At 39.9% G+C, this 24486-nt stretch overlaps 1 protein-coding gene across 1 annotated transcript in view; it reads left to right on the top strand.

The window, feature by feature from the left end:
- The window catches only part of LOC309549095 (uncharacterized protein), a 50964-nt gene extending 29503 nt beyond the window's left edge, over positions 1-21461 (top strand). Inside the window, exons 2-5 of the mRNA XM_082249113.1 lie at positions 1902-1946; positions 10564-10717; positions 16160-16326; positions 16407-21461. Of these exons, the coding sequence (XP_082105239.1) occupies positions 1944-1946; positions 10564-10717; positions 16160-16326; positions 16407-21266 (5184 nt within the window). The 5' untranslated portion in view covers positions 1902-1943 and the 3' untranslated portion in view covers positions 21267-21461. The remainder of the gene's footprint in view (positions 1-1901; positions 1947-10563; positions 10718-16159; positions 16327-16406) is intronic.
- The last annotated feature ends 3025 nt before the right edge of the window (positions 21462-24486 follow it).

The following is a 24486-nucleotide window of genomic DNA, read 5'->3' as shown; positions in this document are numbered from 1 at the left end:
GAGACCTGAGGAAGAAGGAGGCTGCAAACAGGCTGCGTGAGTTCAGCAGCACTGAGATACAGCAAAGGTTAAAAAAAAGACACACTGTGCAAACTTAATGTACTTCAGTTAGAACTTATACCTACTAAAGCTATTGCTAACATTAAAAGTAAAACCAAAAAAGCTCTTGTAAAATCGCTAAGTTGCACAATAAAGCTGCCCTAAGAATCCTCACATTTGATACACTTGTGGCACTTTTCCATTGCAAGTACCGGCTCGGCTCTACTCGGCCCGGTTTGCTTTTCCACTGCTGGTACCGCATGGTACGGTGATGGAACGGTTCGGTACGGTACGGTATGGTTTGCTTTTCCACTAAAGTAGTACTAAAGTTCAGTGGGTGGGATAACAACGGGGTGGGTGGGATTCTCTGACCAATCAGTGGCTAGTAGTGACTGCATGCAAAGGATTGTGGGATATGGTACCGGGTATGGTACCTGTTGGAACCACAATCGAGGTGGTACTGTTTTTGAGAGCCGTACCGTTCGGTTCCATGCAGTGGAAAAGCGCCGCCGTACCGTACCGAACCGTTCCTACACCGTACCATGCGGTACCAGCAGTGGAAAAGCACAAAAGCGAGCCGAACCGTTCGGTTCCATGTAGTGGAAAAGCGCCATTAGTGTGCTGGGTGCTTGCCCTCGCACCTTCCCAGCACACTGGTGTTCCTGCTGCCAGCCCCAATGTCACTACAGGATCAGTAGGAGAACCCACACTGTGCGCTGTGGTATGTGGACCTTTTGTACAAGTAAAAGTGCATCGGATAAAAAGATTTTCAGGTGATTTTGCTCTGCAGCAAAATGAAGGTTCTACAGAAGAGCCCTAGGACAGGTAAGTATAAGGTCTCTTTTAAGGAGGTTCTTGTTTTTAAGTTTGGCCCATCTCAAATGTCAATTTGGAAAACATGTTGGCAGATTGCATAACCTACCTACATCATAAATCTTTCAAACACTTCTGATGAGATTCTCCCATGTGCAAACTTCGTGTAGCCAAGGCCATAATTTTAGAGATGCAGACCCACTGAGGTTTAATTATATATACTGTTGAATATGCAGTAGAGGGAATGGAGCTCTATGGCAGATAGGACAGAACTAGCAACTCTACGCCCTAGGCTTTTAAAGAGTTATGGGAGGTAACTCATAAAGTATACTCATAGCTGAATACTAATTTTGGGCGGATTGGACCTTTAAAGGTCAACTCCTCACTTGGAAGTAAAAACACCTTCTGTAAGGATTTAGAAACAATGGGTCACCTAAAGTGTGCAATGCTCTTACATGATGCATCTTGATAAAAATGTTTCCAATTAAACACAAATTCCAAATCAATTCTTAAAGACAGCTCAGTCGGGCATCATTCACTTGCAGAAATTCCTTCAATCTACTTATGTTAATATGTTCAATTAACATGTAGCTGTTGCTTTATTTAGGTAAAGTGTTAAGGTTATTGACTAATTCTGCAACACACCCACATTAATACTGATTACACTGACAGCTTCCAGATTCCACCTAATGCTTAACATATTGAATTATTTGCTTGAGCCCCAGCAGTTGAATGTTTGCCAAAGATGATACAGCATGTTCTATTTCCTACTTATATGCCTCATTTAAATAAGCCCAAAGTCTTTTCTGTTATACCACACCATATTACCTATGTCAACTACTGCAGCAAACGTGTTGAACCTCATAAAAAACTTCTTCTTACATTAGGTTAAAAATTTCATGCAGTTTCACATACAATGTCCTGCGCAACAATTTAGTTATATTGCATTTTTCATTTGTAATATACTGGAATGTTTTCTCTTTCTTTTTTTTGTACATTATATTTTTTTCATTGTTAATGTTGCTGCCTTTTTTGTTTTGTTTTAATAGATATGAGAGAAAACCCAAGTGAAGTGTGATCTTGTATACAAAATGGTAAGTGACTAACTTTTACTTGGAAAGTAAGAAACATGTAACAAAATAAATTCTCAAGTGTTTAGTGGTTTATGATGGGTCCAGTGGTATTCTTAACATATTTCACAGATTACTCTCTGTGGTATTATTGGAAACGTTTGACAGTTGACATTTGTTACACCTCGTAACTATATACAACCTGTTATATAATAAAAGGTAATATTTAGCACTGAACCTTAAAAGAAATAAATAACGGACTATCAGCTGGACACTCAAGGGCAATCAAATAAAACCTCCTGTGAACATGTATACACTGCACTATATTGTGCAGTATACACAGTATACTCCTGTGAACATGCTGCACTATACTATACATGTATACAACCTGTGTAACAGGTTACACGTGGAAGAAAAAAAAAAAAGGTAAACCTTGTGCTACATAGTTTATTCCAACAAGATAAATCCTCTTGACAAGTACAAGTTTGCAAAAATTATAAAATGCAGACTGTATGTCTCCACCTTGAGGTCAACAATTCTGTTGGGTGCAAAATGTGTCAATTTAGCATCAGACTTGGAGTAGGTAAGTAGTCTTTGTCACGTTTTTACTGTGTCCTTGCTTGGGAGGAGAGTTTCCCCTTCTTATGTCCTGGTGGCTACTGTCACTGAAAAAATTTAGATTTGTCATCAAGGGAAGAGGTGAGGGGGATGCTCCATTAGGGACACACGGTTTTAAGGCAGCTCTCTAAAGCCTCGCACACACACAACGAATTTCCGCCGACCGCTCGTCCGTCTTTTGTCCAGAGTGGTGTCTGTTGGTTGGAATGTGCTCTAGACTGCACACAAACTTTCCCCCACAACAGAATTCTACTTCAGAAGTGATGTCATGTGTTGGATTGCTTTCTTTGTGTTCTTTCTCTCTGAGCATGCCTAGTCTCGCTCATAAGATTTTCCCCCATCGAAATCTGTACTAATGAGATGAAAATCGGACGTGTTTTGACGGAGGACAAAAATGATATAGCCTGCACACCAGAATTTTTTAGGCCGAAAAGTCGGAGTCGGTTGTCGGAAGCATCATACTAACAAGCCGAAAATCGGCAGATCGGTCGTCGGACGAAATTTCCCGGCCGAATTTTGACTCGTGTGTACGGGGCTTTAGATAGAAATTTACTTTGGAGATTTCCTTTAATGCCCTATGTCTCTAGGACTGTAAATGAAGGAACATAGACCGTAAAAATAAATTGATAGGGGTTTTGACCTTTCTGTAATCAGTCCAAAACGAGAAAAAAAATGTCTTGGCTTTACTTACACGTAAATGTAAACTCAGTTATATTCATATTCCTCATTTGATATACTAAACTATACTAAGCAATTTCTATTAAAATCTTGGTATATCCCTTTTTGTTGTTTCCATCTGTTCACCTCCTTCTTATACTTCATTTTTCAGTTGTCTCATGTCTACATTCCTTTTTCTTTTATGCTACTAACCAAAGTTTGTATGGTAATAGGTCTCCTAAATTTGACTACAGTAGGAAATGATCTGTTGTTAAAAGGAGATGTTATGTTTTTGAGGAATTATCTTTCCAATGCTCTTGTATGACCTAGGTCAGGTCTTATATAAAGGTCTGATTAAAATATTTTATTTTGCGGGGGTCTGATTTCTAAATTTTTTGTACTGTGTTCAAAATTAGCAATATAACTTTCTGAACACGAAAAAGCTTGGTATAAGAATTGTAGAAATATTTGGGCTGATTTACTAAAGGAGTTGAGAATCTTCATGAATACTGAGGTCATACATCCAATTATATGAAAGCAAATTCCAGTTGACTTTAAATACTCATATATATCATGTTCAGATGAAATACAGTAAATAGGAACTGACTTTTCATGTGACTGGATATGTCAGGACCTGGTTCACCTGCTGGTGGCACTGTGGTTCCCTGATCGGATAGCTGTAGTTCCAGTGTCCACCAGCGGATGCCTCTCAACAGCCAACAGTATCTGGTAATAAATCTACACCAGATTCTGGCTATTGGGGGGGGGTACTTAACCACTTGAGCTCTGGAAGGTTTTACATCATTCATGACCAGGAAATGTTTTGCTATTCAGCGCTACGCTACTTTAACTGGCAATTGTGCGGTCATGCAATACTGTACGCAAATTCAATTTTTATCACTCTTTTCACACAAAAAGAGCTTTCTTTTGGTGGTCTTTGATTGCAAGATAAGCAAAAAGAGATCAAACATTTTGAAAAAAAAAAATAAATTATATTTTCTACCTTCTGTCATAAAACATAGCCATTAAAATCAAATTTCGTCATAAATTTAGGCCAAAATGTTTTCTGCTAAATTTTTTTGGTACAAAAAAAAATCCCAATAGGTGTATATCAATAGGTTTGTGTGAAAGTTAATGGTCAACAAACTATGGTATATATGCAGTATAAGAAAAGTGATCAATTCTGATGTCCTGATGGCCTACCTAATTTCTCGAGGCCCCAAAATGTTAGGACAGTACAAATTCACCCAAAATGACCCCATGGTGAGTTTTTTGAAGTTGTCATTTTTTGGCACAATTTTTTTTTTTTAAATGAAGTAATTGTTTTTTTTGTTTTACATACTTTTACCAGTGCAGTACAACATCATCAAATGACTGATGTGGTGGTGATCAGTAACACAGACATGGGACTGTATGTTAACAAAAAAAATGTATTCAAGTTTTTAAACATTATTTTAATTTTTTAACACTTTTAATATTTGTTTTTACATGCTTTCATCAGAGTAGTTCAGTGTCACTTTTTTTTTTTTTACATTTTCTTTGTTGTTATAATGGCCAGTGACCACAAAGCAGACCCCGCAACAGCAAACCTGTACTATACTATTATGACTCATCTGCCAGGAGACCTAGAATGCCTGCATATTGTGTTCTTTTGGCCAAGCTGGTGCAATTATATTTACTGGAATGAACGCCATTTTATCCTGTGCAACAGGTGAGGAAGAATCTGTAGCGGAGGGAAAGTATAAATCAGGGAAACACAATTCCATGAAGTCAGCCGGGAATCCACTGCAAATGTCTGAGGATTCTTGGTCAGGACACTTTGATGTTAAATCTTTGATCTGAAAAAGAAAAGAGATCCACATCTCTGTCCCCTACCGCAGATATATTTTTTCAAACACCTTCAGGTGAAGGGCCCATTCTCTCAGACTGAGCTGCTGAGGGCTGAAAAAATCCACCAACAATTTTATATGCTGGGAATGTGCACACTAGGGGGGCTGGAGCATAAAGTCTTCAAGACAAAATCAGGTCCCCTTCTTCTTGTCTTTCTGTCATGTATGCCACAGCTGTAGCATTGTTTAACTGCACCCTCATGGGGAGACCTTGAAGGTAGACAGACCCCTGTAGGAGAGGTATTCTTATTGCCTAAAGTTCCAGGGTGTTGATTGGCAACTTCACTCCTCTGACGTGGCCCCGTTTCTTGAACCAAAAGGCTCTCCAGAACACCTCCTTAGGCTGATGACAAGCTGACATCCATCATCAATTGGATGCCAATTTTTAGGATCCTTCCAACAATGTTAGGGACTCCACCGGGGACCAAGGAGACAGGCATTTCTCCTGCAGAAGCAGTACTTTCACTTGTGCCATGTCGAGGACTAAGCCTAAATACTCCTGATGTGTCAGTACCAAAGTCGACTTCTGAAGTTTCAGCACCCAACCAAACCTTTCCAAGACCTGTGCTGTCTACTGGACATTCAATGTCAGCTTCTGAACCAATTGTTTCCTGGTAAGCAGATCGTCCACCTTGGGAATAATTTGAGACCTCATCAACCCAAGAACCTGAGTTGATTTGGTAAATACTAAGGGCCATGGAGAGACCCAAAGGCAGTGCCACAAACTGGTAGTGGCAAACCCCTACTGTGAAATACAGAAACTTTTGGTGGGGCCAAAAAATCATAATGTGTAGGTAGGCATCTTTGATATCCACTGATCCAAGGATGAAGCATAGTTTTCATCGACTGACTAGACTCCATCCTGAATTTTTGTACTTTTAGAAACTTATTGAGACCCTTGAGGTCCAGAATAGATTGGACTACACCTGTTGGCTTAGGAACAGGACACATGTTGGAAAAGAAACCATGAGACTTCTCCCACTTAGTTACAGGTGCAATAGCCCTCTGAGACAGCAGCCCTTTCCAGGGTAACCCATTTCTTCCTCCTACATGGGGTACTGCTAAGCAAATTTCTTCAGAGGTGAAATTCTTCTTCGGGTGAGCCTTATCAGCATACTGTACATAGCCTCCTGCAAGTGATGGTGCTCTTAAAATATTTTGGGATGTTTTGGTGGCTGCTACATCTCAAACTTAGTGACTTTTAGAGAATTGGATTCTGGAAACAGTAACTTTGTTAGTGCACACCACATCTGCCAGGAAGACCAATGTGGTCTTCTGTTTCTGCTACAGCCCTGGACCCTAAGATCCATCCCGTGAAGACTTGCCTACAGAGGTTTCTTGCTTCTTGACAGCTTCTTCCTCTTCCATATCTTGACAATATTCCTCCAACACCTCCAACCAAGGATGGCACAGTCAAGGAGGTCCAGGACCCCTGTTTTTCTGTACTTGCACTTGAAAGTCAGCACATGGACAGATGTGCTGTAGGGCTCTGCCACATTCGGAAGGCCTTGGTAGAGCTCTGCAGCACAACTGTGCACAAAAATTGTGGAGGGGCGGAGCCATGATTAAGGGGACTGAAGCTCCACTTTAACACATTCACACCGGCTACAATAAGTCTAGGGGATGTCTTTTATTGGTTTATTGCTTGACGGACTTCATCAGAGAAGAGAGAACAGGGAACATGAGCATTAGGTACTTCAAAAACACGCAGTACAGTATTTAGTAATTAAAGGACAATCTCTCCAAGTAGCAATGGTGGCTAGTGGTGAACAGTACAAGGCCCCACAGCATTTCTTTGGGTATCTTGTTACTGTGTGTCAATGTGCAAGTGCAACTACTGGTATCTAGTGCAGCTTCCAGCATACATTTGCAGGGATCAATTCAGGGTCACTATTTAAAATTCCCCAGGGCAGCTGCCTCCTTCCAGCTTCCTCTGGACATAGTCCAATGAGTGAGACGGCACCTCTTAGGGCCAGATCCCCATGGTGAGGTTCTGCAATCAGCTCTTGGCAAACATGATTCGATGCTTCAGTCCTGGCACCTCTAAAGCCAAGACTGAAGCATCTGTTTTAAGCAGCTGTTTTGGCCAATGCTATTTACTGGTAGATGGCCCAAGTTAGGCAGAATATACAGTATGTAACACAATTCAACACATTTTTACGAGAAGTTAAAGTGGCATCAAAGGCAAAATTCAAAATAACATATATGATGCAGTCTGTCATTACCACTAAAGCAATATAATAAACCCCCCCAAAAAAACATTATTGTATTGCATCTTACCAATTCTTAGATGTGGTGGCTGCATTAGTTTTCTTTTTAGGCTTTTTTTCCTTAAAGCCAGCCACAGATTATATGATTTTCTTTTCTTTCACCACGGGTGGGAAAAAAAGGAAATCGCTTGATTCCCCCATCAAATACAGTCAGTTTTGATGGAGGAATACCTTCCACTACACTGTTGTATACTGCCAGCGGAGCGGTGCGGAAATCCTTCCCGACCGTCAGAATACAATGGTTACTGTTATCAGCTAAAGCCACTGGCAGTTATTCGTATGTAGATCAATCCAAAAGGCTGGTTGTACCCAAGTCAATTGATGGTTCAATCAGCCTGCCCATACATGGAAGGAAATTCAGCTGGTCCCTGCTGAATTGCCCAAATTTCGATCCATGCATAGCTGGCTTTATTTTCACCTGTAAGTCTGTTTTTTTTAAACAGAACAAGCTGTCCTGCAGATGTGACATTTAGAGTGTTGAGACAAACCATGTATCACTGACAGGGGTGCTTTCAATGGTCAGTATTTATTAATGAATGTAAAACCTTAATCTCAGAGGAAAAAAACTGTAGCTGTAACTGCTTAAACATTGTTAGCTGGAGTTTGGCTTCAATTTGTTAGTGTGTCTAATTCTGCTATTCCATTTAACACTTAGTTCTGCACTCCTGTAACTCAGATTCAGCCAACAATGGGCAAAAACCAACTGTTAGCTGATGTTAGAGAGCCAGTCCAGGCTCTGCAGGGATACAGACAATAATGTTGGGATCCCCCAGATGCCTGACCAGCAGCTAGCTTGGCCTCTCAGCACACTGTTCAGAGCCTGAGCTAGCCGCTCTCGTCCTCTTTCCAGCCCAGCACTCCAGCGAGCTCTGGAGTGGCAAAGCACAGAGCAGGGACTGACAGTCACCACTCAGAGCAGACCTGAGAACTGAGTGATCAGTGGTCTTTGATCATTCTTTTCTCAATGTAGAGTCAGTGGTGGACAGCTGCAGCAATCTCATCGATGCTGCAGCTATCTAGGTGAGTATGAATGTTTCTTTTTATTTTATTCCCTTACTTCTCTTGTAAAAGCATTATCCCAAAGGGAAAAAAAAACTGATAGTTTACCTGCCTAAAAAAGTGTAAGCTGGAATTAGGTTTTATTTGTTAGTCACTTATGTAAAGTTCACCTAAATCTACTAGTTCATCTAACACCACCCTCTCTAGACAATGCTGTTGTCCAAGGGTGACTTTGTTGCTCCAGAAAGTGTTTTACCGGTCAGATCATTAGCTGAAAATAAAGGAAAATAGCCCTAAAAAGGAAAACGAATGCAGCCACCACATTTAAGGATTGGGAAGCTGCAATAAATTACATTTTTGTTTTGGGGCTTAATGCAGCTTTAAAACACAGGCTGATAAAGCGTATAACAACTAGTAAACTATACAAAAATTCCCTAATCCTTAATCTAGCTGCCGATCACGATAACCTTAACGTCATATTAAACTCTCCATTTTAAGTACTATTAGCAGGTCATTTAATGACTTTCTGAGTATGCAGATTCCTTGTCTATTATTCAGTTGAAGGTGGTGCCATGATTGTTGCCCCAGGCTTCCTGTTTTAGTTTGGTTCATTTCTCTGGCAGCATCCTATGGAGCCACTCTTGCATGCAGGGATTAGAGATGTGGTTCCCTACACCAGTGATGGTGAACCTTGGCACCCCAGATGTTTGGAAACTACATTTCCCATGATGCTCATGCACTCTACAGTGTTGAGTTGAGCATCATGGGAAATGTAGTTCCAAAACTTTTGGGGTGCCAAGGTTCAGAATCACTGGCCTAGGCTATCGGGCCCAGCTCACACAACAGCAGCAATCAGAGAACAAATATCCTAAAGATATTATATACACCTAATATTTGAGTAACAGACAAGGCAATAGAATAATACATATACTGGGTAGGTGAATACATGTGTATGGATCTGACTAGAATACATGTATTCACGTGAATACATGTATATGGATCAGACAAGAATACATGTATTCACGTATCCAGTATATGTATTATTCTATTGCCTTGTCTGTTACTCAAATATTAGGTGTATATAATATTTTTAGGAGATTTTGTTCTCTGATTGTTGCTGTTGTGTGAGCTTGGCCCGATAGCCTAGGGCAGTGATGGTGAACCTTGGCACCCCAGATGTTTTGGAACTACATTTCCCATGATGCTCAACTCAACACTGCAGAGTGCATGAGCATCATGGGAAATGTAGTTCCAAAACTCTTGGGGTGCCAAGGTTCGACATCACTGCCCCACACTGTGTGCTATAATAGAAACACAAAGCCCCATAGCCTATTCTGGCAAGGCTAGGCTGCTCCTCCTTTCTCTTCTCACTACTTTCTCCAAGCTAACAGACTGACTCCAGACTGCACTGTCCACTGTAAATTCATTGAATCAGCCCTGAGAAAGCAGGAGCCAGCAACATTTAAAGTTGTAAATTGCAAGTGCTATATACATTTAGCTTGTTGTATTTGGTAAATATTTCCAAAGGACTTGACAGCTCACCTGCTATTTAGAAATGACAAACATTCAACCAAATGTACAATCCACTCTTCCATAAAGCTGTCAAACTAGGGATGAGCCGAACGTACCTGTGTTTGGTTCGTGGGATATGTACTGAACAACTAACAAGTTCTGAATTTTATGGTAATAAAAAATATTTGATGTACAACAATAAATAAGCCCAATTCCTTCCATTCCTATTTTGAGGGACATTTTGGGGGGTCCCTATGCCATTTTCTGTTTTTATAGAAAAGAAGCCTGTGCAGGGAAATGTAAATTCATCAATCAGCATTTTTTCTCTTTTTTTTAAAATTTAATTTTTGTTGTAGTACATTCCCAAAATTCACATCAAAACTCTTATCCTTGACGAGGGTCTGTTATAAATTTTATGCATTGTAAAAAAAAAAAAAAAAAATGGAGGCTTTTCCCCTAACCCCTAAAAATACATAGCAGACCCTTGCCCTTGATAAGAGTCTGGTATGGATGTCAAGGGGGGGGAGAGCACTCAAAATGTCTTATCATTTATTATAACACCCAGACAAATAAATACAATGCTAAAGAAAACTGTTTGTGGTAATATGTATAATGTTTTTGTCTAGTCACAGTATTTTTTGTAAACGAATGTACTTAAAATGCTACCGGTATCACTGAAGTTTGTTTGTTTTTCAGAGTTATCAAATGGAAAGCAATACTAAGGTGATCCTCCCTGGCCGACCTGGAAGCATCTCTGATGTGTTAATGTTGGATGATGATAATGGGAATGTTGTCATTGCTGGGATTAAACAAAATGACCCTATTGTCAACGATCTGGGACTTAAAAAAGGTATACAGAGGACATTGTATATAACCAGTAATATAATGATGATTAAAACAATTGAAAGCTTCACATCAAAGCAAACAACGCCACTTCCCTGAGCACTGTGGTGACCCTTACAAAACATCCCTAACATCGTTTTACTACTCTGCTTGGAATACTTATCTTGGAATCTTGGACTTTCCCACATATATTCAAGCTACATTGCGCAGTCAGATAGCAGTATTCTGAGCGCCAAAAGAGAAAATAACTGGGTGCCACATGCCAAATGAACAGGAAAAAATGGATAGGTCAGGCAAGGACTTTAAAGGCACCAAAATGTTTAAAATATAATAAATGTTTTAATGAAATTATTAAAAACCATCACATGATATGATATGTGAGCCCCAAAAATGGAGGCATCAAAGTGTTAGTACAGAGCATACAGAGTAAACAGTAGTATAATTATTATATAAATTATTTCAAGATACATCACATCAAACGGATCTTAAGTGGGGTGACAGGAGATGAAGCTGCCGTCCGTCATGATCATTTGATGTTGTGTTCAGATGGTACAGAATCATATATTGTTGATGCTCGACATGTTTCGCTACAATAGCTTCATCGGGAGCTTATAATAGAATACTCTGTATGATATTGTATCTCAGTAAAACGGGTTAAATGCCAGCAGCATAAGAGTAACGAAGAAGGTGTGGTAGGTATGTGCGGGAGCAGAACAAGTAGCAGGTGTAGAGGTTTTATCCAACATTTTGGATTGCTAAACTGCATATCCAAAGCCATCTTGAGACAGCATATATGTCTCAAACAGCCAGGCCATAAAGGGAATAGAAGCCGCAGTATAAATGAACAGACTGCAGTATAAATGAACAGACCATAGAGTGGTGGTTCCCCATCCGGAGAAGGTGTACGACGTGGAAAAATGTCGAAACACGTCGAGCATCAACAATATATGATTCTGTACCATCTGAACACAACATCAAATGATCATGACGGACGGCAGCTTCATCTCCTGTCACCCCTCATAAGATCCGTTTGATGTGATGTATCTTGAAATAATTTATATAATAATTATACTACTGTTTACTCTGTATGCTCTGTACTACCACTTTGATGCCTCCATTTTTGGGGCTCACATATCATATCATGTGATGGTTTTTAATCATTTCATTAATAAATTTATTATATTTTAAACTTTTTGGTGCCTTTAAAGTCCTTGCCTGACCTATCCATTTTTTCCCACATATATGGTGTAATCCTTACACCCCATATAGACTGATATATTGTGGACATTATTTATTTCACAGGATTTTGAGTTCAATATATATTATATATATATATATATATATATATATATCTTGCAGCTGGATGGGTCAAAAATGTGCATGCAGAAAAGCATCCGGAACGCATATGGTCTGCGTTTCTATGACGTGAACTGGCCTTAACTTAATTTAGCCTTGCTTAGTCCAGGTTGTCCCTTATTTCTAATAAAGTTTTTTTTTTGGAATGGCAGTAGTCCATGGGTTGGTCCATGGGTTTAAAGGATACATTCACCTTTCATAACATGCACCTGTTACACCCATATTCAGGGTGCAACATGTAATGAACAGACCAGCCCCCGCACCCCCTCACTCCCCCTCTGTGACAGCTAGCGAGCCCCCCCCCGCTAGCTGTAATAACTCTGAATCTGTGAATGGAAAACTAAAAGGTCCAGCAGCCTTTATGGCTGTCGGTTGGTAGTTTTCAGTAAACTACCACTACCACTGTGACTGCCGTGGTAGTTCATTGAGTCTTCCTGTCAGAAAATCAGCTTCCTTGTACGAGGCACGAGCAGGTCGATACACTGACGGATCTGCTGGTGCAATTCTTTACAGGCTCCCAAAATGAAAAAAATATAAATGCACATTTTTTACTTGCAAAAAAATGTGCATTTATTATTTCTGGTCAAAAGGTAAACATATCTTTTAGGAATCCATCCCAACCAAATCTCTCTAGGATAATCAGTGAAAACCAGCCCCAGTACATATTGTGTAAACAACATGAAGTAAATTTCTGTACATACCCACTACTAAGCGACGGATGTCTTTTCTGTATTGGTACATTTTGAATATTTGGTTTTTTTTTTAATAAATTTGAGTTTGGATCATTTTATATTAGGCTTGGGCAATACTGCTGTTCATAATCACACCGGCAGACCTGAAATGTGGTTGCGTTTTGTCTGATTTATGTCTATGACAGGGCTCAAAATTTAAAGTCCTTAGCTACTAGCCAGGCCTTAAGGGTTACTCGCCACCAGTTGCCCCACCCAACCCCTACCCCGCCCCTAATTCCGCCCCTAAACACACCCTCATAAATTATCTCAAAATTACACTGTTAAATGTTTTTGAATTAATGCAGAAGTTACAAAAATAAATATTAATAACAACGTTTTCAGTGCCCATCAGTGCAGCCTAATCAGTGCCCATCAAGGGTCTGGAGGCCGGGGGGCTGAAGAGCACTAGGGGGGGCTAAAGGAGGGGCTGGAGGGGGCTGAAGAGCACTGGGGGGGCTGGAGGGGGGGCTGAAGAGCACTAAGGGGCTGGAGGGAGGGCTGAGAGCACTAAGGGGCTGGAGGGGTGGGCTGAAGAGCACTGGGGGGGCTGGAGGTGTGGGCTGAAGAGCACTGGGGGGGCTGGAGGGGTGGGCTGAAGAGCACTGGGGGGCTGAAGAGCACTAAGGGGCTGGACGGGGGGCTGAGAGCACTAAGGGGCTGGAGGGGGGGCTGAGAGCACTAAGGGGCTGGAGGGGTGGCTGAAGAGCACTAAGGGGCTAGAGGGGTGGGCTGAAGAGCACTGGGGGGGGCTGAAGAGCACTGGGGGGGCTGAAGAGCATTGGGGGGGCTGGAGGGGGGGCTGAAGAGCACTGGGAGGGCTGAAGAGAGGGGGGCTGTACAGCACTGGGGGGCCAGCAAAAGAAAAAAAGAAGTTGGATAGGAGGAGCGGTGGGGTGGCTGCATATAGAGGAATTGATCTTTGCATATTCCTTCTGCAGCTGCTCAATGCCTGCAGAGAGGAGAATCAGGCATCCAGCTGGAAAGATCAATTCCTCTATATGCCGCCGCCCCACCGCTCCTCCTATCCAGTCACACAGGGAGGCTGCTAAATCCTTGGACACTCACCTGCTTCCAGCACCCGTGAGCAGCGCAGCACAGACCGAGGGAGCAGCTGCCTTCACATGAGATGGTCGGCGCGAGTACCGGTGTAGCTCTGGGAGATTGATTTTCACGCTACACCGGCTTGACACCCCCCATAGGTATGCCACTGCTGGCCGGATAATGTCAGAGCGGCGGATCATCCCGCTGTAACAGCTTCAATTGTAATTGCCGGGCGCTCGCTGACACACACAGTCCTGCCTCCTAGCCCGGCTCCTTTTATAGACGTCACACGTCCTGGTTGGCCAGGTGTTCTGTCTATCAAAGAAGCCAGGCTAGGAGGCGGGACTGTGTGTGTCGGCGAGCGCCCGGCAATTACAATTGAAGCTGTTACAGCGGGATGATCCGCCGCTCTGACATTATCCGGCTTTCCTCTCCTCTCTTCCCCAGAGCTCGCCCAACATAATTTTCCACTCGCAAAATGCGAGCAGGCGAGTGGAAAATTAGAGGGCTGATCTATGACCTATTTTTCTCTCTTTCATTTTTTACCTTAATTAAAAGCTTTAAATAAACGATTGATTTAAAAATAAAAAAAAATAATCAGTCTCCTCATGCTTCACTAATTTACTAAACAGGCACATCCGTATGGATTTCACACCGCTTCCTCAAACTCAAGCTACCCAAAACTGAGCTCATAATATTACCTTTCCCCTGACTTTTCTGTTGAGATTGATGGCACAACTATCAGCCAGTCTCCACATGCCAGAGTATTAGGTGTAATTCTAATCTCTCCTTTCAGACCCACATCCAATCATTGTCTAAATTTTTTCACCTCAACCTCTGTAACATCTCTAAAATATACCCCTTCTTAACCAATGACACCATTCACCCCCTGGTTCTTTTACCTCAACTATTGCAACTATCTCCTCTTTGGCTTACCTCTACATAGGCTATCCTCCTTCAGTCCATGATAAACGTTGCTGTCAGACTCATCTACCTTACCAACAGTTTGGTGCCTGGTACCCCTCTTACAATCCCTCCACTGGCTTCTGTTCACCCAGAAAATAAAATGCAAAATTCTATCCACAACTTCTTGCTTTTGAGCTACATCCCTATCCTTGTTTCAAATTATCAACCATACCATTCTCTTGACTCCTCCCAGGACCTCCTGTTCTCTAACTTCTTAATCACCTTCTCCCATGCTCACCTCCAGGACGTCTCCAGAGTCTCTTCCATTCTCTGGAACTCCTTATCCTTATCTGTCTGACTATCTCCTACTCTATCCTTCTACTCTTTAGGCGATCCTTTTGAAAACCTATCTCTTTAGACATGCCTATCCTGCCTATACCTAACAACTGAATTTTTTTCTCCATCAGCTCATCCCCCACAGTTATTGCCTTTTGTATCAATCGCCCCTCCTTTTTAGGTTGCAAGCTTTAATGATGAGGGCCCTCTGATTCTTCTTGTTTTGAATCGTATTGTAACTCCTGTATAGTAATAATAATTATTATTTAGGATGCTGTGGAGCTACAAACACTTTATTAGACTACATCCTACAAAAATTTTCTAAACTAATATGGGTCTGTTCTAGTAAGACAATCATACTACCAGGGCTTTTTTTCAACGGGAACGCAGTTCTGGCACCTCCAGCACTGAATGTATATGCCAAGGGTGTTGGGATGTGCTAGGGGATCTATTGATGTTGACTGTTAGGGACTGTATTGTCGATAGGGGGATCTATTGTTGCTGGGGAGCTCTATTGCTGCTGAAGAGGGCTCTATTGTTTCTGGGGGGTCAATTGTTGATGAAAAAGATCTACTTTATTGTTGCTGGCTGCTGGAGAATCTATTGATGCTGGATACTTCGAGATCTATTGTTACTGCATTGGATCTTTTGTTGCTGGGGGTATTTTTTTTGTGGAGGATTTATTGTTGCTGGGGAGATTTATGGTTGCTGTGGGATCTATTGTTGCTGTGAGGGATCTATTATTGCTGGCTGCAAGGGGACCTATTTTACGGCTTTTTATTAGCAAATAGGATAAAGACTACTTTGCGCATAAAAAATGATACTTTTCTGTATTGTATAGGTAAAGGGTGGAACCAAAGCACGGTGCTCAGAGGTGGATAGGGGCGGAGAAAAGGGGTGACTCGGAAAGGGGGGAGTACCTGCACCTATTCTCTGAGAAAAAAAAAGCCCTGCATACTACTGTACATAAACTTGCTTACAGTTTGCTATATTGAATTTTAGAGAGTGGACCTCTTTGATATCTCAGAAAAATTTGTGTAGTTTTCTGCAAATGTTTAAATGTTTGTAACTTTTTCCAGGTGATGAGCTTCTTGGAGCGACCATATTTTTTGATAATCTACACAAGACAGAAGTGCTTAATATCCTGAAAGCTGCAGAACCTTACAAAGCTGGTCTACAACTGCATACAAAAAGTGATTTCTCACTCCCTCAATTTAGCCCATACACTTTGAGAACAGAAAATGTGGTAAGATCATCCCCTTTTTTTCAGTACAATATTGTTATGCCTAACTGAACAAATAACCTGTATTTTATGTTTTTTTATAGGCAATTAAACCTTCAGCATATGATGATCTTTTCAACACTAAGATACGTCGATACCTTAAAGGTTCAGTTTCTATGCAAGATTTGTCCAACACAGGCACACGTGGTGGACAGTTAAAATCCACAACACCAGGCTACAAATTGAATACATATAATTCATCAGATAATTTTTTTGAGATTCCATCTTCAGAACTGTCCACTCCTCAAATACAAGGAGAAATAAGTGCACCACACATCAGTATGAAAGGTTCCCCAAGTAAAGGAGATAGATCACAAATTCAGATGCCATCTGTTAATATTTCAGGTGAACAAATAAATGCACCAAATTTAGATATAGGTTTAAAAACGCCTTCATTTAACTTTTCACAAAAACAGAATCATGATGTTGATGTAAACATCCCCAGCGTGAAGTTTCCTAAAGCAGAAATAGATGGAAAAATAAAGGCTCCAGGTGTGGAACTAACAGTACCAACTGTATCAGGCAAAGTGAAAACCCCTGAGGTAGAGGTAGCTGAACCAAATGTTAAAGGGCCAAAGTTTAAAGTACCTTCAGTTAACCTTTTTAATTCTAAAAAATCAGTTCAAGAGGCTCCAGAATATGAAGCTAATATGCCAAATGTTCAAGTTCCTGATGTAAACATGGCTCTCCCAAAAATAAACATACAAGCTCCAAAGTTTAAAGGTGCAAAAGGAGACATTACAGGTCCAAAACTGAAAGGGCCGGAAGTAAATGTTGATTTACCAAAAGCTAATATAGGCTCAATTAAATCTGACCTAGAGGGGCCCAAATTAAAGGGACCACAAATGAATGTGGATCTTCCAAAAATCGGTGTGAAAGGTGCTAAGTTACCTGATGCAGATATAAGTTTGCCAAAGATGAAAAGTACAGAAGTAAACGTTGGCCTTCCAATAGCTGATATACAAGTTCCAGAACTGAAAGGTCCAGAAATGAATATTGACCTTCCTAAAGCAAGCATCAAAATGCTAAGAGGTCCAGATGTCAATGTGGATCCTCCAAATCTAGGTGTAAAGAGCCCAAAACTTAAAGGACCAGAAATAAATGCAGATTTACCTAAAATTGGAGTAAAAAGTACAGAATTTTCTGGTATGAATGTTAACTTACCAAATCCTAAAATGCAAATTCCAAAATTGAGAGGTGTGGATGGGAATATCGATCTTCCTAAAACTGATATCCATGTTCCAAAAGGTGCAGATGTAAACATTGCTGACATTAAAATTCCAAATGTAAATGTTGGTTTTCCCAAGAGTAACACACAAATGCCAAAACCTATGGGTCCAGATGTGACTGTTGACCTACCGCAAGCTGACTTCAAAACTCCAAAGATTAAAGGTCCAAATGTGAATATTGATCTTCCTAAAACTGATCTTCAAATGCCAAAGCTCAAGGGTCCAAATATGAATACTGACCTTCCAAAAGCAGATTTTAACATTCCACAACTGAAAACTCCAGAAATAAATATAGACCTCCCCAAAGTAGGCATAACCAAGGGAAAGGTAAAGAGTCCTGAAGTAAAAGTTGACCTACCTACAGCAGATTTACCAAAATTAGATTTGAATACTCCAAAATTAAAAGGCCCAGAGGTTAACGTTGACTTTCCAAAGGCTAATATAAAAGCTCCCAAATTCAAAGGACAAGATGTTAATCTTGATCTACCTAAATTAGATTTAAAGGCACCAAAACTGAATGGTCCAGAAGTCAACGTTGACCTTCCAAAAGCTGATATAAATATTCCAAAACTAAACAGCCCAGAGGTTAATGTGGATCTGCCTAAAGGTGGATTAAAAATGCCAACACTCAAATCTCAAGATGTGAACCTTGAAGTTCCAAAAGCAGATATAAAGCCAAAGTTTAAAATGCCTTCATTTAACTTGTTTGGGAGCAAAAAAGGATTTCCAGATGCTGAGCTGAATCTAAAAGCTCCACATGTTAAAACTGGAACACTAGATTTAAAGGGGCCCAAATTGGATGTAAATACACCTAGCATGAATATGTCAGGTCCAAAACTAAAGGGGGATATTTCAAGTCCAGAGGCCAACATTGAGCTTCCAGAAGCCGATGTGAAGGGTCCCAAATTTAAAATGCCTTCTTTCAACATTAATACATCAAAAATGAAAATGCCTTCTTTCCAGATGTCAGGGCCAAACATAAATGCCCCCGATGTAAATGCTGATGCTTCTTTATCTACTCCAAAATTAGATGTCAATGCACCTCAGATAAACATAAAAGGTCCTGAAACAGATCTAAGTGGCCCAAAGTTTAAAAAACCATCATTTAATTTCCCTTCATTTCAGATGAAAGGCTCAAATGTAAAAACCCCTAACTTAGATATTGATGCATCTTTAAAAAGTCCAGAAGTAGACATTAATGCACCTGAAATGAATGTTAAAGGTCCAGACACAAATCTAAATGCCCCCAAAGTAAAGCCATCACTTCAGATGCCATCTTTCCAAATGTCAGGTCCCAAGGTCCAAACTCCAGATATTGATGCATCTGTAAAAGCTCCAGAAGTAGATATAAAGGCACCCAAAATTGATGTTAAAGGTCCAGATGCAAATGTAAATGTTCCAAAATTTAAAATGCCCTCATTCCAGTTTCCATCTTTACAAATGTCTAGTCCAAAGGTTGCAACTCCAGACATAGATGTTGATGGGTCTCTAAAATCTGCACACCTTGATTTAAAGGCACCCAAAGTTAATGTTAATGTTCCAGAAGCTCAGATAAAAACACCAAAAGTTAATGTTGAAAGCAATGCGTTTGAACTTGGTGGTTCTTTAAATGCACCAAAAGTGAATGTTGATGGTCCTAAATTTGATATTCCAACTCCAGATGCAAAGATAAATGCACCCAAATTAAAAATGCCTTCATTCCAGATTCCATCTTTACAAATGTCTAGTCCAAAGATTGCAACTCCAGACATAGATGTTGATGGGTCTCTAAAAACTGCACACCTTGATATAAATGCACCCAAAGTTAATGTTAATGTTCCAGAAGCTCAGATAAAAACACCAAAAATGAATGTTGAAAGCAATGCGTTAGAAGTGGGTGGTTCTTTAAATTCCCCACAAATGAATTTTGATGGTCCTTCATTTGATATTCCAGCCCCAGATGCAAAGATATATACACCCAAATTTAAAATGCCTACATTTCAGCTACCTTCTTTTCAAACATCTGTTCCAAAAGTCCAAATTCCTGATGTTGATGCATCTGTAAAGGGTCCTCAAGTGGATATTAATGCTCCTCAAATTGATATTAAAGACCCAAGCATAAATGTAAATACCCCTAAATTTAAATTACCAGCATTTCAAATGCCTTCCTTCCAAATGCCTGGTTCAAAGGTTGAGGCTCCAAATATAGATGTTAATGGATCCTTCAAAACTCCAGAAGTGGATGTAAATGTACCTAGTGCTGATGTTAAAGGTCCAGATGTAGAGTTTAAGGCATCAAAGTTAAAAATGCCATCTTTTCAAGTGACAGGTCCAAATGTCAAGACTCCAGATTTAGAAGTAGATGGATCAATGAATCCCCCAAAAGTTGATTTAAATGCTCCACAGATAAACATGAAAGGAACTGAGCAAAAAATAAATCCACCTAAATTTAAAATGCCTTCTTTCAATCTTCCAGGTGTCAGTATTAATGAACCAGATATAAATGCAGGTGGAAATGTAAAAAGCCCAAACATGACAATACCCCAAAGTTCTCTAGCAAACAAAGATGTAAAGATAGGAGCCCCGAGTGTAGGAGTCAAGGAATCCAAATTCAAATTTCCATCTTTGCGTATATTTCACCCTAAGGGTAACATACCAGATGTTGATTTAGGCTTTGATTCTGCAAATATGGATGCCCCTTCTATTCCAAAAGTACAAGGCAGTGCCACATTACCCAATATGAATGTTAGTGCACCAAATGTCAGTCTTAAGACTCCAGATAAAAAAATGACTATGCCAAAATTTAAAATGCCAACCTTTGGAAAATCTCGTTCAGAGGATTTTGATGTTAAATTTAAAGCACCTGATGCATCATTACCAAAAGCTAGCATGGAAGTGCAAAGCCCAGAATTGAATGCAAGTTTGCCAGGTATTAGTGTAAAACCTCCAAAATTTAAAACTCCAGAGGCAGATTTTAAAGTTCGGGTTCCAGAGCTGGAAAGTGCAATCAATGTACCAAGTGTTCAAGCAAAAGCTCCAAAATTAACAATAGAAAACACGGAAGGAAATATCTCATTACCTTCTGATAATGTATCTGGTCCTGGATTTGAAATACCCGACAGTAAAATAAAAGCCCCAGGTTTGAAGATTTCCACACCTCAAATAAGCGCACCTGACTTTACTATGGAACCAACTTCTGTCAATATCAAAGCACCGAAAATAAAATCCCCAAATGTCAATATTTCTGGTCCAAAGCTGACACATGATGGACTAGATGGTATGGATATAGATGTAGATGGCCCATATACAAATGTTAATGAGCCAAAGTGGAAAAAACCATTTCCAGGTCAAACAGAGGGCCCTACTATAGATACTAGCATTCCACAAATGAGAAATGACCTTAAAATATCAGCACCAAAGATGCAAAGTTATCAAAATGATTCCACCTTGGATATAAATTTACCATCTGTACAAGTGAATCCTCCAAAGTCAAAAAAACCTTTCTCTGGGCAAACAGAGGAGCCAGGTGAGGATATCAATGTTGACGTGCCTCCTGCTAACATAGACATAGACCTTACTTCACCTCTGAAAAAGGACAATCTTCAGTCAAAGTTTTCCTCCATCTTTTCTGAAAATATGTTCTCCATTCCAGATGTCTCCCTTGACTTCTCTCCCACAAATCTAGGCAAATTATAATATTTCCTAAATATTTATATTGTGCAATGCAATATAAACTGTAAAAAGCAACTGCATTAGCTAGTCAAGTACAGACTAAGGATTAAGTTATTATTACTATAGGAAATTTTATGTAAAATCTCATGCGTCATTATCCTTGAAAAATGTAAGTGTTTCACAATGTCATGTTTGTATCTATCTATACCCTGTTGACATTGAATATTTTGAAAACATTAAATGCACCCAAATTAAAAATGCCTATACAAATGTTAGGCCCCTTTCACATGGGGTGGATCCGTTTTAATGGACTCTGCTTTTTTAGCGGGGATCGCTCTGCTGATCCCCGCTAAGCAGGCCGATGACAGGTGAGCAGAGACGGACCTGTCAGAGTCCCACTCTCCTCTATGGGGAGATCAGATGAAAATGAACAGCCTGTCTATTTTCATCCAATCCCATCCGATGTGACCCGCTGGACAGATGGTGAACAAATCGCCATCCGTCTGTTTTCAGTGGATCTTGAACGGATCGGATGCCAGGCGGGTGTCAGTTGACACATGTCTGCTGACATCTGGCTACCCATAGAGGAAAATGGGTGGCCCTATTCGGTCCGCCTGAAAAACGGACATGCAGACCCTATTGGTCTGATTGTAAGAAAGGGGCCTAAGGTGGTTGCTTTCTTCTGTATTTTACTACTATTACTGAAGTAGGTCATAAATCAGTAGTCTGCTACTTGGCCTAAAAGCCAGTTGAACAGATCTCTAAAATTTGGCCATAATAACATCACCAATAGTGTAATTGATTGGACAGTAAAAACATGTGGTCACTTGTGACATCAAAGCATTGCCAATCAATATTGATCAGGGCAGAGAAACATTTTATCGAATAGGTGATTGTGTTATATGATGATTGTTCAATGGTGAGGTGATGAATTTTCTCACTTGAAGAAAAATAACCATAAAGTGGTCAGGAACCTTACATTTAGATAGATTGTCATCCTTTTTTGGTGCCACGGTTTCAAGGTGGTCTTTTCTTTAATGAGTATTCTAATACTGAACTGTCTTTGTAATATCAGAACTTTCACAATCATCATATGGTAACAGAGCAGGAATGGTAAACCTGCAAAATGTATAAAATATATGTATTTCAGTAAACTGATGCCGTCACTATATTTATACCTCAATCTAGTTAATGCAGCATTAGTGACCAAAAAGACAGAGAGGCTCTTACACAATTTAACACAGAAACCCCAAAATAGAGAATGTTTTCTGATGGAAAGATTACAGCACTCCTGTGCCATTTGCCTTAGAAACATTTCTCATAAGGTGGGTATTTTAGTTCAGAGAAATCCTACAGACATCTAACATCTAACATCCAGTTTCATTTAATAATTTATTCCAGTTGAAGAAAGAAGATTTCTTATTGGATACTATGGTTTACTGCACAATAAACATAATACACATTTGACTTTTTTTAAGTTTCTTACCCAACATTACGTTCTGTTTAAAGTAACTGTCTTCAATGTGTTCTTAAAAAAAGGATGCTTTTGTGGTTCAGTAATGTTAAGCTATATTTAAATCACTTAATAAACTACTTATTATATTATCTTTTATGTAACATATTATTTTCTTGGATACATATCAAATGTAAAATTTTACTTTGAAATATAAATGTATGACTAGAAAAACACATGTACCATATTTTGTAATTTTGTACTATGTATTGTAACTTCGTAAATAGTATATTTACTTTCTCTAAGAAGAGATGTATGTTGTGTGTCAATGCATACATTTGCATGCATTATAATAATAATCCTAATAAATGTATTTTCTTCACTCTGTGTCACCATTGTGCTTTGAAGTACAAAAAAGTAAAGGCATAAAAAGGAGCCAATCAAATTTTTACTGTAATTTTTGCGGTGTTGTATGAAAATACCTGACTACTCACTATGTAGAACACATGCACTTTTTGAGGTTGATTCACTTAACACAAATAGGCGTTTCATTTATTTTGCAAGAGAATTTGCAAGAAAATTATCACCAGACCTTAGTAAATGCTGTAAAATTCACTTTGCAAAGAATAACCAATGATATGTAAGGAAAACGTTGTTTTCGCTTGCGCATGATTGGATGATGGAAGTCAGCAGAGCTTCATCTCATTCACCCGAGCTCAGGGGAAAATTAATTTGCAAAGTAAACAGCCTATTTGTATTTAGAAAAACAACCGCTTTGCTAAAATTAGTTTTACAGATCAAATGCATAATAATGATTTGGTCAGCTATTGTTGTTCACTTTGCCAGGGAATGTGTATTTTGTAATTTTCCTATAGGATAGTAAATTAAGTGAAGCTTTGCTGACTTTCATCACCCAATCATGTGCAAACAAAAATACTTTTTATTTTCTTTGCACCTGATTCAGTGTTCTTTTGCAAAGTTCACCACATTCATAAAGCAAAGGGACAATCCCCTTGCAAAAATAAAAAGCCTATTTGCCTTTAGTAAAACAGCTTCAATGAATCCCAAAAGGATTTCAATCATAAACACAGCATACACCCATTCCCCTCCTTCCTGCAGCAGGGGATCCGGTGCGTCCCTGTTCACCGTTTAAGGTCCGAATTCGGTCCAAACTTTTGGCTGAATTCAGACCTGAAATAGACCAGAAGGCCCACAGGACCTTTCTGCAAACCTCTCTGCAGCCATCCTGGAGCTGTGTGAACCAGCTCCATTAAGAGCCAGTCACAGTCTCTTGAAATGCGAATTGGATGTGGAGAAACCCCGTATCCAATTCGCACCAGTGTGAACCCAGCCTAAAGGATGTACTTTGTATTTTTGGGCATGGAGGGATATGTGACTCTCTCATTCCATGCTGGGACAAACAGTGCTGTCACACTGTAACTGTAATGACATGTAACTTACAAAGGATGTTTTTTCACTCCTAGCGCTGAAACAACTGGCAAGGGAATGAAAGAAAGGTAATAATATGCTGCTGGGAAGGGGCCAATTAAAGTGAATCTCTTGCATAGGCAAATCACAGGTTCATGTTAAACCCTAGCTTCAAACACTGGTCTATAATTTGGTGTTACAGTAAGCCACCAAAGCCTTCTTTTTTAATTATAATAGAATGTGAAAGTCTTAACTCATGTTTTTAGTACTACCTTTGTCCCTATCAGGAAAATACACCCTCATTACCTGTCTGTTATTGGGACAAAAAGTAAGGAAAAGTAAGGAAGGACTGGGTAACCAGGA

The sequence above is a fragment of the Pelophylax lessonae genome (assembly GCF_965119305.1).
Source record: "Pelophylax lessonae genome assembly, chromosome: 3".
NCBI lineage: Eukaryota > Metazoa > Chordata > Amphibia > Anura > Ranidae > Pelophylax > Pelophylax lessonae.
Note: the sequence above shows the minus strand (reverse complement) of the source record. Positions and strands in the feature narration are given on the sequence as shown.